The following is a 13,500-nucleotide window of genomic DNA, read 5'->3' as shown; positions in this document are numbered from 1 at the left end:
CTGCATCCCATGGAGAGATGGCTGGGGAGTACGGCAAACCTGGACTGATGTCCAGAGATGCAGAGCACTAAGTGGTGAAAGCAGTCCTGAAAATCCAGCCAGTATCTGTGCATCTATGACACATGTTCTTGTTGCAACTGGAGGATGAAGGGGGAACCACAGAAAGACCCACTTTGTATTCTGATGACGTCCATCAGTGAAAGGAAAGGCCACTGAGGAGGCAGGATGAGGGTCAACAACGGGAGCTTATTCAGTGCCAGGGACCCTTGAATTGCAGAGCAGTGACAGGGTAATCCGCAGGAGGCTGCGATTAAAGCAGTACCTGGGGGTGTAGCAGTGAACGCTGCTGCTAATTCCTTGAGTCATTACAGGAATTTAATAGAGCAAGAATCAATGAGTCAAGACCAGGTTGCAGAGTGTGCCTGCTCTGGGGCTAAACTCTTTGATGCTTCGTTATTAAAGCATATGAACTCTCAGCTGCATTTTGGAACTGGCTGACCAGGAGACTCCAAAATACTCCATCCTGCCAGCAAATATTAGGCCAGCAACCTACAGGTGCTATGGATTTTGACTACTTGCCATCCCATCCGGATCTAATAGAGATGGGAGAGGGAAGAAAAGAGACAAAACAGGCCTGACCATGTGTCCACACCTCTGTGGGCTCCATATCCCAGTAAATAGGAGTTTCTTCTCCAAATCCCACCAAAATCCCCATGTGACTGCTGGGACAAAAGGTAGGAGAGCTCCAAAGCCAGGCTGCTCCACCAGCAGGTTCCCCTGTGAGAGACCCAGACCTCTGGGTATAATGGTTTACTTAGAGTCCAGGTATTTTGAGGCATCCCATGAGGCAAGCACATTATTAGCTGCTAAGTTGTGCTGCTGCACATGAACAGGCTATGTATATACCATTATTCAAACAGATCATGGACTCTTCTTTGACACTAAAGTCAAGGGACATGAAACACATCACACCTATGCAGCCAAACACTCTTCCACCTGAAATATGTATGGTCATGTCCGATGTTCCTGTGCCATGGAAGCACCTGAATCATGCCAGGGCATTGCTGGCACAGGGTAAGTTGGCATAAGGTAAGAGTATGCCAGGTAAGATTGCTAACAACTAAACAGCTGGGTCTGTTCTGGGACAATAATTCAGCCTGTGCTCCAACCCTGCTTTTTTATGAGCATGGAGGTATTTTTATGAGCACCAGTGGCCCAGTCCAACTAATCACAAGTGCAAGGAGCTTAGCATTTCACAATGACAGATCCCTTAAGCAGACCCAAGACAGGCAGATTCTTACAGATGGCTAAATGTTGGAGAGAAAGCAGCTAAAGGACAAGTCCAAAGCCTCAGAAAGATTCAATTCTGGAAGCAAAATCAGGAAAGTGATTCTTAGAATCCCTACCTTGTTTTCAAATCAACAGATCACAGCAAGCTCAATGAGGTTAAAAACAGTATCATGCCTTCTACTTACTTTTCCTTCCTTATCACATGGGGTATGGATCTGGAAAAAGTCTTTGTTTGTGCATGGAGGACGCTCTATACACGCACTGGATCCCTCATCTAAAAAGAAAGGGTGAGGAACACGATGTTAAACTATCAAACGGTCTCTGGAAACAACCATAATGAGCTTAAAATCTGGAGAGTAAAGTGAGTCAGCAGAGAAACACAAAATGAGAATGAAAAATCAAACTCTTAATGGAGTCTACGTGAACCTTCCCCTGAACTGAAGGAGAGGAACAGGGAGAATACCAGCTATGCTTGTAGTGTCACACTGAAATTCAGTGATTCACTGTAACCAGGGAGTCACTCAAACCCCCACCCCACCCCTTCAGCTTCAAGCAGTAATTTGTGTGGTTTGCCAAGCATGGAAATATGTTCTCACTTGATAAGGAACAAAAACACTCTAAGTCATTAGAAACTTCCTTACAATATTACCCCTATTTTTCCTCTCCCCAGATATTTTTGCAAAATTCCCATTCCCATCATAAGCACAGGCACAGGTCCCCAGGCATTTGCCATAATCTGTAGTAGCAGATGTTATGGTTGATAATTGATTCTTCAAAAACTTTCTTATAGAACAGTTACAAGGAGGAAAACTGAAGACATTTTGACCCTTAAGAATGTATTTTGCCCGTGTTATTTGATGATCACCAGCTAACCACAGCTGGGAATGCAGAGGATTTTGGGGACTAGGGTTTGCAACGAGATCACCACATCTTGCAACCACAGAGGAGGCAGGGATGGGCCAGGAGAGGATCTGGAAAGGAGATTCCTCGAAACATGACAAGTCTGAAGGCAGGGATGAAGCCAGTTCAGGGCATCACCAAACGATAACAGAAATTACCACGAGAGGGCACAGCACGACTGTCATTATCCTTCAGCAGCGCTCATAAAGATCTCCAACTCTTCACGTCAGCATAGATGACCTTAGCCAAGATCGACTGTGGCCCATTATGTATATATGTGCCCTCTGCAGCTTTTGGGAAGTCCCATCTTCATTTCCCCTTTGCATATCAACTGGAGACTAAACTTCACTGCTGGATAAAACCATTCTCACATCTGCGCACAGAAACAGCTTATGATCTTACGTACTCAGACTCTCCTGGTTTTGCTTAACCCATTTGATTTATGTACCTGCATAATACATTTCTTCTTTACACTCGGTGCACTCTTTAGCTCCTTTTTCAGAATAAGTATTTCTTGGACACACCTGGCAGCCAGATGAACCTGGTTTGTCACTGAACGTACCAGGCTTGCATGCGAAGCATTCAGACGTATATGCAACTCCTGTAAGATAAATGACAGGTAAAGCACTGAAATACGGAGAGATGTGCTCCATAACTACTGCCTGCCTGCTTATGGGGGGAAAGCAAGCCAGCTTGATAACAGAGCTTAAAAATCACAGACTTTCACCACTCACTGTAGGCACTTTGGCTTTGCTGACTCATAGTTTAGGTCTTTAATCTGTTCTCCTTAATGCAAGTCTCACCCATTTAAGAACCTTATATGACACTCTAAGTTTGCTTACACTTAGAACAGGACCAAAAAAGCAACCCCAGATTAATTAAATTATTTAAATAGTAATTTAACTGTCCCTGTTATGATATATATGTATCTATTTATCACTGTTGAGAGGCTTACCAATAAGCATGGTCCTTCTATACTACATTAAAGAAAACCTGTTTATTCCTTTTTCTCTCTTTATTTGCTAAGCCAGTCTTCTCCAGTAGACGGCATCATTTAACAGCTAAATTAATTTTTCAACCTTTCCCTGACAGTGTGAAGTTTTGCTGTTTTGTTTCTACACTTCAGAGGAGGATTCAGGGCACAAGGGGGCTAAAAAAAGCCACTTCAGTGGCACACCAGTAGAAATGGCACTTGGCAAACACTGTGATGAAGGAGTGAGATAAGACCTAAAAGGTAAATATCACTTACCTTCAATTGTGATGTTTTTCACCAGAACTGGTTTTACTACTTTGGATCCCATGAGAATCCCTGTTGTTCTCCAGTATAATATATTGCTACCTGATTTCAAAGTTACCTGCAATAATATATATGACAGTTAGCAGGCATCCCCTCACCAAGAAATTGTTTTATTTCTTACTTCCATTACTCAGATTTCTTGCATCCTACCAGCAATCCTGGCTTTTCCTGAGCTGCTTAGTGAGTCAGAAGTAACGGGGCGACAGCTGGGCAGGTGTTGTACAGACATCTCTGAGGAGTGCCGAAGTGTGCCTTGTAAAAAAGCTTCTCAATGCCCCAGTTTTATGGAAAAACACCAAGAGCCGTTTCTGACCTTGTTGTAAGCAGAACTGGGAAAAAGCTGTTCCTGCCTTTACCCAGCTGCCCCTGGCACTCAGGAGCTCTTATCTCTAGCTCTGTTCAGACATAGTTGATCAGTTTGTTTCAAAGCCTTGAGATACACATGCATAAAGAAACCCAGCATAACCCAGAGTTCAAAAATCCAGGCTCACAAGTGAATTTTGCTTATAGGCTTTAAAAATCTAGGTCTGCTGCATCCAACACTACAGCATCATGATCAGTAAGCCAGGCACAAACCATGAATGTCCCCAGCAGCAGTCCCATCCCTCCTGCTCATTTCTGACCCCAAACAGCGAATGAGATGCAGAAAACAACCCAGTTTCCGACTGCTTTGACCTACTTGTCTTCATGGTGCAGTTCAGTAAGCGGCTGCACGACTCCTGTGCTGACACAGCAAGGGTGGTGGGTTGGTGGCACCATGGATGGGATAATGGGAAGGAGGAAGGCAGGACCACTTCTTTCAGCAGCAGTGTCGGTGCCTGCTGCCTTCAACTCACCTGTGTAACTACAGTATCACCCTACTCTCTAAAAGCAGCAGGTCTGCCAAGACCCTGCCTGGCCTGCAAAGCTGTACCATATCTGCTAGCCCAGTACAATATGACTGCTGCCAACACAGTGATACTGGCCTGAAGGTGTTGTATTTTCACACAACAAGAGGGATAAACTCTACCAGCATAAGGGTCCAGGATAATGAGCAGTGTGGTACAGACCTGGCAGGATGATAGTTTCTGTTCACCCAGGATAGAGTCCAAAAATTCAACGGAGTGGAAATACAGTATATTGTATCTTCCACTCCCCAAACAGCTACTATCCGGGGCACAGAGGAGAGCTGGGTTACCCCAGGTAACGGCCGAACTGGGACCATATTGAATGAAACATCACATTGTGTGGTGTAGAGACACAAAACATCAGCTCCGGTGCAGCAGGACTAGCACGCTGAAAGCAGAGGCTGCAGCAACTGGAAAACTGGGCTTAGAGGAGCCAGCATGACAGGATTTGCAGTGCAGACAAAAGCCTCAGGGAGAGCCAGACTAGTCATCTCACCCAGCTCGGGTGCCTACATTTCAGCCAGGCATCCAAGCGATCTTCATAGTCAGTGGAGACAGTTGCACATCCCAGATGGCACCATCTCCTGTGCAGACACTGTCTACATCTCCCAGCTCACCCAAGTCGATGCCCTGGCTTTGGATCTACCTCTCAGCCTGTGCCACTCACCCCTCCTCTCCCAGTTCTCCTGCCTCCTGCTGTGACTCGCACAGGGCTTGCACCTGAGCTAACAGGCACTGCCAACCAGAGCTGGCTCGGGAATACGGTTTCTCTCCAGGAGAGTAAGCACACCACGGGAAACAGAGACCAGGCTGCTGTCTATGACCATAAAACGCCTTTATCTTCTAGCATAACGTCACCTATGCTGGGCCTTTGCTGGAATGGCTCTGGGAATTAGGATGCGAGGGTATAGTGGAAGCCAGGCGTCACCATGAGCTAATGAGTTGGTTTACACGTGGTCTGTGCACCGAGCAAACTCAGCCAGCTGGGTCACAGGCCAGCCAAAAGGCTGCTGCTCCCAACGTGGACATGCTGGTATCAGTGCTGCAGGAGCCACCCTGGTGCTGCCAGCTTGCTTTTTAACCGGGTCAGTCACCATGGAGCACAAGCTGGGTGCAGTCCAGCTCTTCTGCACACACTTGAGAATAAAATGCCCGTCCTGCCTGCCTCCACACACACACACCGCTCCCGCCGCTCTGCTGAGCAACAGGGAATAATCTCGTCTTCTCATGAGCAAACAACTGTTGTGGAAGATTTCAATTACAATCACGCGGAGTGACTGTGGCATGCGGATTTGCATAAATCTATTTAACCTCATAAAGCACTTGATTCAAAGCCCAGGGAAATCAATATGAAGTCTTGCATCTATATCGTTTGCTTTGGGATCAGCCCCTTAGAGATCCTGGTGGCTTTGCCCACAGTACTAGCAAAGCTGTGCTGCTTCAGATGCATTCACAGGATCTGGCCCTTATGTGCTCTCTCCTCAGAGGAAATCACAGACATTTATAAATGGGAAAAAAGCTTCATGAAGGAATTTTTTGCACACTTACAGAATGAGAGCCCCATTCCCCGTTGTCTGTTAGCTTCACCCACTTGTCTGCAGTGGACTCCATCTCTTTGCACTGGTCATTTTGTATCTGTTAATTGAAAACACAAGATCAGTGACGACAATCAGATGCATCTCTCTGTCAACATAATCACTGCTGGCAGGGAATGATAAGACTCAGCTTTGTTCCTGTTGTCTACATATTTAGGAGAGCAGCTGCCTTATTTGTGGCAAAAAACCACCAACTTTCAAAACCTGCTAGCAGCTTAACAGTGCCTCCAATGACCACCTCTGATGCAGATGGAAAAAAAGAGCAGGAGGGGAAGATCTCAGCCTTGTCCTCTCTGGTCAGACTTGGATGCTAGGCATCTTGCCTTGGCTGCCTCCTCCTTCTCCTGATCCCGCCAAGACCCAATTGTCCAAAATCCAGAGGCTATGGGCTTCTAAGTCAGAGGGGAGGTAGGAGTGGACAAGCCAAAGCTAGAAGACAAATTGCTTTTCTGCACCCAATATCTGCTATGTCTTTGGCTCCCTGCCACCTTGTCTCACTAGGGATGATAGTGACATTATGAAGGGAGAGGCAACACGCCATGGAGTCTGCCCTGGCAGAGGTGTAAGGTTGATTGTCCCTCACCCAGGTCCAGCACAGCTCAGCAGCCTTTCCTTGCAGCAGGGTTTGGTGCATGGCCTCACAGCGGTCCACTTCTTACTTATCATAACTGTCTTCTCTGAAGAAAAAGTATCAAGTCCCTTTGAGGTATGAGTTCAATTACCCAGCTGTTATTCCACCAGGGAGAAAGGCCAGTTCTACACTTTCAGAAGACCTGGGGTCAAGCCTCCTCCTCAAAGTTGCTCCATGTCAAGTCTGAAATAAGTTGCTTAACCCTACATCCTCCAAAGCATCTGTGCACTTAATTCCCACCTAGATCAACAGCACTGAGGAAAAGACATGAGAAGAAGCATCTAAGCAGAAGGTAAATCCCTAATTATCTTGTGCAATATCTGAGCTACAGCATCTTTGTGCCTCAGCTCCCATTTGCAAAACGTAGATAAGAATATATAATCTATTCTCACAAGGTGTAAAGGGCTTCAATATGTGAAAAGAGCCTGGGAAGGGCAGGCTGCAGAAGCACTGGGTATCTAACAAGACGCATCTACACTTGCTTCCCACACTTGAGGGCATCTCCTCACTTACCCTCAGACTAGCAGTGCAGCCACCTGTGCCTGGCAAGCCCCAAAACTTCACCATTTCCTGGCAACCTGCAAGCCACTGCTACTGAAATGCCACTGTCCAGAGCTAAATTGTCATTGTTTAATATATTTAACCACAAAGACATGCTGGAGAAAAAAAAATTACTTTTAGACGAGTGTTAAATATGGTTTCCTGGAAATACTGAGGCTGACTAGGAATTATTTACACGGGCATGTCTATAAAGGACTGCACCACTCACTGCTTCTTGAACAGGGAATGATAAATTTAAGGAAGTGAATGAGTAGGATATAGATAAAAGTAATAATCAGAAAGCCATTTTCAAAGCCAGTGCTCAGAGAAACAAAATATTGCTCCATTGCAGGAGCAGATCAGTCAGTCAGTCAAGCAATTGGAGCTAGGATTCATAATCCTGGTACATTCATCTGACAGCAGAAATCACATTTGCTGCATTCTCTCCATGAAGGCAGGATAGTCTAATATATAACTGAAATGCTAAATAATATTGCCTGCACTGCCTGTTATCAAAGTACAATAGATTGCATTGATGTAGCAGCAAGAGGGCCCTTCCACCATCTTACTTTTGTCTTCCTTTCCCACCTTTACTAAGGATAAGGATTCTTTGCACTTTTCTCCAAGCTTCAAAAAATATTAACCAACACCAGCTAAGGCTTTGCACTCTGGTGAGATACCATGAGCCATGTTTTTTGCAAATGAAAAACAGAGCTCACCAGACAGGGAGAGAGGCAGTAACAGAGAGGAATGAAAATTTCCAGTCATCTTCTGCTCTGAGCTTCCCTCCCATTAAGTTTTTTTTCTGTCCCAAATGGCAGGTACACCATGCCAGGGAAAGCAACGCAGCTTTTGGTGGAAACTTCCAAAGCATCTCAGTGATGTGGGTGATCTGCACTGCAATGGGGAGCCTAGTGCTGGGGATCCACGGGCTCCCTGGACCCCAACCAGTCCATCCACGTGGGCAGAGCAGGGCTGTCCTTCCCATTTAGGTCCCTGCTGATCAGATTAGTTTAGTAACTTGGGTACAGCATGGTGTAAGCCCAGCCAGGCTGCTCCCATTTCACAGCTAATGACCTTCAGCCCCTCCATTTCGCAGTGTAGACATATCCTCAGAGCCTAATTCCTGCTGAAAATCATCTGAATTTTTACTCCTAAATCTCTATGGAGAACTGTTGTTTCTGGCTTTTTTTAAGGACCACCTTTTTGTCTCTTCTCCTGCTTTTCTTTTCATCTCAACTGCTGTGACCCAAATTAACCTAAAACTAAAACTAAAGCATACTAATGCCTTGGACCTCCTCAGGTCATGGATGCCTACCTTGGAAGAAGTCTTTTTAAACTTCAAGTTGCCTCAAAGGTATCTCAAGTCAACCACCCCCAAACTGAAGCACCTACCACCAACAGTTGCCTTGTGCAAGGCTGGACGAACAGGGGCAGTAATGACCCCTAATGGAAAAATCCCAGCGCATGGTAGATAGGATCAGCTTAACTTGAGTTTTGAAGCTGAAATTCATTCCCAAAAGGCAGCATAAGTAGCAGAAAAAAAAAAGATTTTTTTTTTTTTAATTATGTTCAGCAGTAGCAAGCTACGGACATATGGGGAATGTAAAGGGAGGAAAAAGCTGTTTCCGATAGCCTTTATCAGGATTGAATTCTTACAATATAAGGGTGGATTCATCATATAAAAGGCCTTACAAAAAATTCAAAGAAGATGTTGTTGTCAATATACTGGTATTCGAAGAAGACAGAACCGGATTTCTTCAGGTGCACAGCGTAGATGAGAGAAACTGTACAATCATCCCTGTTTGACTCTATGTAATTCCCTCGAGGTGTCCACGAAGAGCTGATGAACATAAACAAAACAAGCCTCAGCTGAGATCACAGACACTGAGGAGACTTTTCTTACACTACTATACAAACACATGTTACTTAATAAAGAACCCAGAATCCCACAATAGTTAACTGCAGTGAATTTATAAATTTATTTCTAGATTCCCATTTATTTTTCATGTAGATATAATATTTTTCATTAAAACTGTGCATGGAAAAAGATAAGGTACTAGAAATTTAGGACTCAGCCTATATAGGAAAGGTTCATTATCCATAGGTCCAACATACTTACAATTATGGTCAGAAACAACCTTCTGCAACCACCATGGGTCTCTAAATAGGCTGTGAAAGTACCTTTTAGCCACATTTACTACACCATGACCCTGGAGCTTTCCATTTACAAATAACAGCAGCTCCAGGCTGGTCTTGACTCATTAGCTGCTGATGAGCCCGAGGAGACCATGATGACAGCAAAGAGATGGCTAAAAATTTCGCTTTCCAGACACTCTTGTTTGCCATTAATAGGGCTGGTCACCCTCTGGAGAGCTTAGGTGAGCCATTAAGCTGGCTTTGTGCTGCTGAGCTGTCTCAGGTTCACCCATGGCTACGTAACCCAGATACAAACAGAACTTACTTGTTGCAGCTGTCGGCTTTATTCTCAGCCGAGCCAACCGCTGTGTCCATGAAAGTCGCCACGTTGGAGAATCCTGCCGGCAGCTCATCCCACTCGTCAAACTTGATCCCACTGCCCAGTGAGTAGGTCCCCTCTGCACATTTGCTGCACACCTGGTTCTTCATCTCCAGGTACTCGCCAGAGGCACAGGAGAAAGCTGGGGAGACAATCATTTCCAACATATGAATGGGGAAATTAACCCTAATTAATTTCCATTGATTTTTTTACCACTCAATTAAGAGTGAACTGACACTGAAGGAAACCGAACAGGAATGCCCCAGTCCCAGGAACACAGCAGCTGAACTACCAGCGTTGGCTGCAAAACTGAGATATTCACCAGTGCCTGTTTTTTCACCGACGCAGCAGCACTGAAACCAAATCTCAGATGACAGCTCCTGATTTGTGGTTTGTCTCCATTGGCAAAACAAGGTTTTAGAAATGAAATTTCTACCCACAGACTATGTCCAAAAGCAATTTATGAAAATGAGGACTTGTAATACAGTTCTCCTCACCCTTGCTCACCCACCTGTTACACCATGAACTCTATTAAAATCACCAGCACCTGAAAGCCAGAGCAGACTCTATCACCCACCCATATAGTAGCTGAGAAGAGTGCACAGCATCACACTGACGCTAAAATAACACTACAAACCTCAGCTGAGAGCTGCAGACCTAATCCAAGGCTTTCTCCACATTTCTCCTCACACAGGCTGCCTACAAAGCCTTGAACATCTTCCCTGATAGACCAGGTGGTCTTTTAAAACACCACCAATGGGCCTGTGTGTTGTAAATGAGGATCTTTGACAGGGCTGATATTAGCATGCTGAGAAAATAAACACTGGTTGCCAGCACAGAAAAGACAGTACTAGGGGAAATGTAATTTAGAAGGAATGTTCACAAAGCGCATTTTTACTGATGTCTCAAAAATTACTTACTCCAATTAACTATATGTCCCTGGTTCCAGTCTCTATCTGTTAAGGGAAGAATATTCCCATTATATAGAGGAAACCTGGACAGCAGCTGAAGTCCTGTATGCCCATGGAGCCCTGTGTCCGTGACGGGATCATAACTCCTGCCCGGATGCTCATTTCAATGTCCAACCATCCCGCTTTCCCCCAGCCCCATGCTGTATCATGTCCTCTCCGAGACTGAACATCCTGGATGGAAAACAAATGAGCGCTTTCTGCAGAACATAATATTTCCTATGTTGCTTGCAGATTTTTAAACTTAACTGTGCCAGTCTAGCCAAAGCAGGATTCAGAGCAATGCACACAACTCGCATCCCAAGAAATGGTGGGATTTTTTTATACTGTTTCACGCATGCCACATTGTGCAGTGCAAGACATTTCATGCACTCACTTTGAGAAATACAAACTCACTAGTCTGAGAAACTGTAGGACGAGACCAGACTGCTAGCCAAAGTGGTGAAACTGGCCCAAAACAACTGAAGCCAGCTGAAGTCCCAGCATATGCAGTTCCATAGATATGCTGATATTTATCTAACTGCAGAAGAACTTGTTTGATTGTAAGTACTTTGATAAAGTCATGGCTGCCTAACACCAATTTCCATCTGAATCCAACTGCAGTTCAGGCTCCCATTTCTGTGCCAGCTCCCGCAGCATTTCTTTGTGCAATTGTCCTTGACGGGCAGCACTGGAATGCAGATAAAAGGTCCATTTTGATGCAAAGATCTGCCAAAGGGTCATTTTTCCATCTTGATCGTATCAGTGTACTCTGAATTTGAAACAATGGACTTCAAGCCAACAAATCTGTTTTTCTAACCCCATTGCTCACTGGTGATGGACCAAGAAGGAAAGTGGGCAGGAGCCTAGCGGGGACGGGTGCTGGGGTGGGGTTACAGAAGGAAAACTTGCCGCAATGGATTACTGTGAAAGACTGACAGGCAACAAATCCACCCTCAGTGGGGGCAAGTGGTTTTCTGTGGGCAGTGGCACGTGATACAGCAGTACAGCCAGCATCCCATCTGGCTACCTCTGCGAACTCAGCTCAAGCTGTAGGATGTACCTGCAGCTGGGGTCAGAAACACAGGTTTCTTCAGAGACCCGGAGAAAAGTAGCGAGCACTTCCCCGTGTGTCTGAACTGAGACCGCATCTTGTACAGCTTTCCACCTTAAATGCGTAAAGACGTCCTGACTCACCGCCTTAGCACTATTAATAAATCCTGCTTTATTTTTTTCTTTTGAAGGGTGCAGAGAGAAGCCATCAGGAAGGGAAGCAAAAAAGTGAGCTCTCTCATGACATATTCAAATCCTTTAACAGTTTCAATGTTTTTTAAAGAAAGTTAAATAGCAAGAAATGGAGAGGGCTGCTTAACCACATGTTCCAGATTTGTGAATTTCAAATGAGGAGCCACTAACTGTGAGCTATTTGCTGCCATAATGAAGACGCAGAAGGCAGCAGAGCCTCCTCTTCGATTGCAGTGAAGTTGAGTGGAGATTATTGCTTTAACCAAACTAATGTCTTTTAACTCCTTGCAGCCCGATCATTTTAGAGAAAAAAAAGGGTATAAGAGATCAGGCAGGCTGCCACACAGGACACTGCCGTCCATCGCTCACCTTCCAGGAGACAGATGAACCTTTCTCTTATTTAAGTGGGGAATTACCTTCTTTCTCTTTTCTAAGAATTGTATTTCAAAGGCAGAAGCATTTCCCGTCAAAACACATAAGTCTGCAAACAAACTAGCTCTGAGCATGCCAGCTGCTTGCCAGGTTCAATTTGGGGCTGAACGTGGCTAATAGCAACATGAACCACTTTCGACATTGGAACAGATGCATCGTTTGGTCTCGTTCCAGGCAGTCAGGAGCGGCTGGAGGGGGATGGGGAGGAAACACGGTGTGTGACGAGCATGGAGATGGTCTCCTCTCCCAGTGTTGCACAACTTCCTCTTCCAGAAAGGGGGGAGACCAAAAGCTAGGCTAAACCCTCTTTAATCTAAACAGCATCAATTCAGGAGTCTGTCCCAGCTGGAGAAGGGCAGGTTGTGGCCATGCCCAGAGGGACCCTGCAGAGCAGATGTCCCCTGCGATGGGCCAGGAGGCACTTGCCCGGGGTGGGGACAGGGCACAGACAGATGATCCATCCCAGGGCATTGGCACTTTGCCTTGCCTGTGGCTGCTCCATCTCACCAAGACGTAGCTGAGCACAGATCCAGCACTGACCAGGGACCGCTTGTGCACAGAAATGTTTGACATTATCGCAGCACCGCTGTATTTGTGGGGGTGACACAAGATACTGTCACTTGGAAGGATAGCATCACCCCATAGAAGGTTAACGTGTGATATGAAGTTTCAGGGGTCTAAATCATATATTTTCAGGTGTGTGCTCTGATTTGTCCTCCACTAACCCCTCCCTTTTTCTTCAGACTCCAGAGGAAAAGTTAGTCTCCCTGTTTAGCAGTAGCCTTTGTGAACACCAGATGCCCCCAACCCCACAGACCATTTGTTTAAGCATTTGATACTTAATTTTCAGAAAAAAAAAACCCATCTCTATTGAATAGCTGCTTATATGTCTACCCTGTTTCAGAAAACAGAACTAAGGCTGCTAAATTATGTAGGCAATTCTGAAAATCTTTCCCAGAATCAACACTATTGATCTTGTTTGGACAAGTGCAAGGTCCTGCACATGGGTCAGGGCAATCCCAAGCACGACTATAGGCCGGTCGAGGAATGGATTGAAAGGAGCCCTGTGGAGAAGGACTTGGGGGTATTGATTGATGAGAAGCTCAGCATGAGCCGGCAGTGTGCGCTTGCAGCCCAGAAAGCCAACCGTGTCCTGGGCTGCATCAAAAGCGGTGTGACCAGCAGGTCGAGGGAGGTGATCCTGCCCCTCTACTCTGC

At 45.5% G+C, this 13,500-nt stretch overlaps 1 protein-coding gene across 2 annotated transcripts in view; it reads right to left on the bottom strand.

Annotated features, from left to right (window-relative positions):
- ELAPOR2 (endosome-lysosome associated apoptosis and autophagy regulator family member 2) overlaps positions 1 to 13,500 on the bottom strand; it is a 105,952-nt gene that overhangs the window by 24,949 nt on the left and 67,503 nt on the right. For both annotated transcript variants that reach the window (XM_075770463.1, XM_075770539.1), the window contains 6 exons: positions 9,605 to 9,800; positions 8,836 to 8,983; positions 5,923 to 6,009; positions 3,440 to 3,545; positions 2,639 to 2,791; positions 1,476 to 1,564 (listed from right to left, as the gene is read on the bottom strand). In XM_075770463.1, the coding sequence (XP_075626578.1) occupies positions 1,476 to 1,564; positions 2,639 to 2,791; positions 3,440 to 3,545; positions 5,923 to 6,009; positions 8,836 to 8,983; positions 9,605 to 9,800 (779 nt within the window). The remainder of the gene's footprint in view (positions 1 to 1,475; positions 1,565 to 2,638; positions 2,792 to 3,439; positions 3,546 to 5,922; positions 6,010 to 8,835; positions 8,984 to 9,604; positions 9,801 to 13,500) is intronic.

Source organism: Balearica regulorum, chromosome 1, assembly GCF_011004875.1.
Source record: "Balearica regulorum gibbericeps isolate bBalReg1 chromosome 1, bBalReg1.pri, whole genome shotgun sequence".
NCBI lineage: Eukaryota > Metazoa > Chordata > Aves > Gruiformes > Gruidae > Balearica > Balearica regulorum.
Note: the sequence above shows the minus strand (reverse complement) of the source record. Positions and strands in the feature narration are given on the sequence as shown.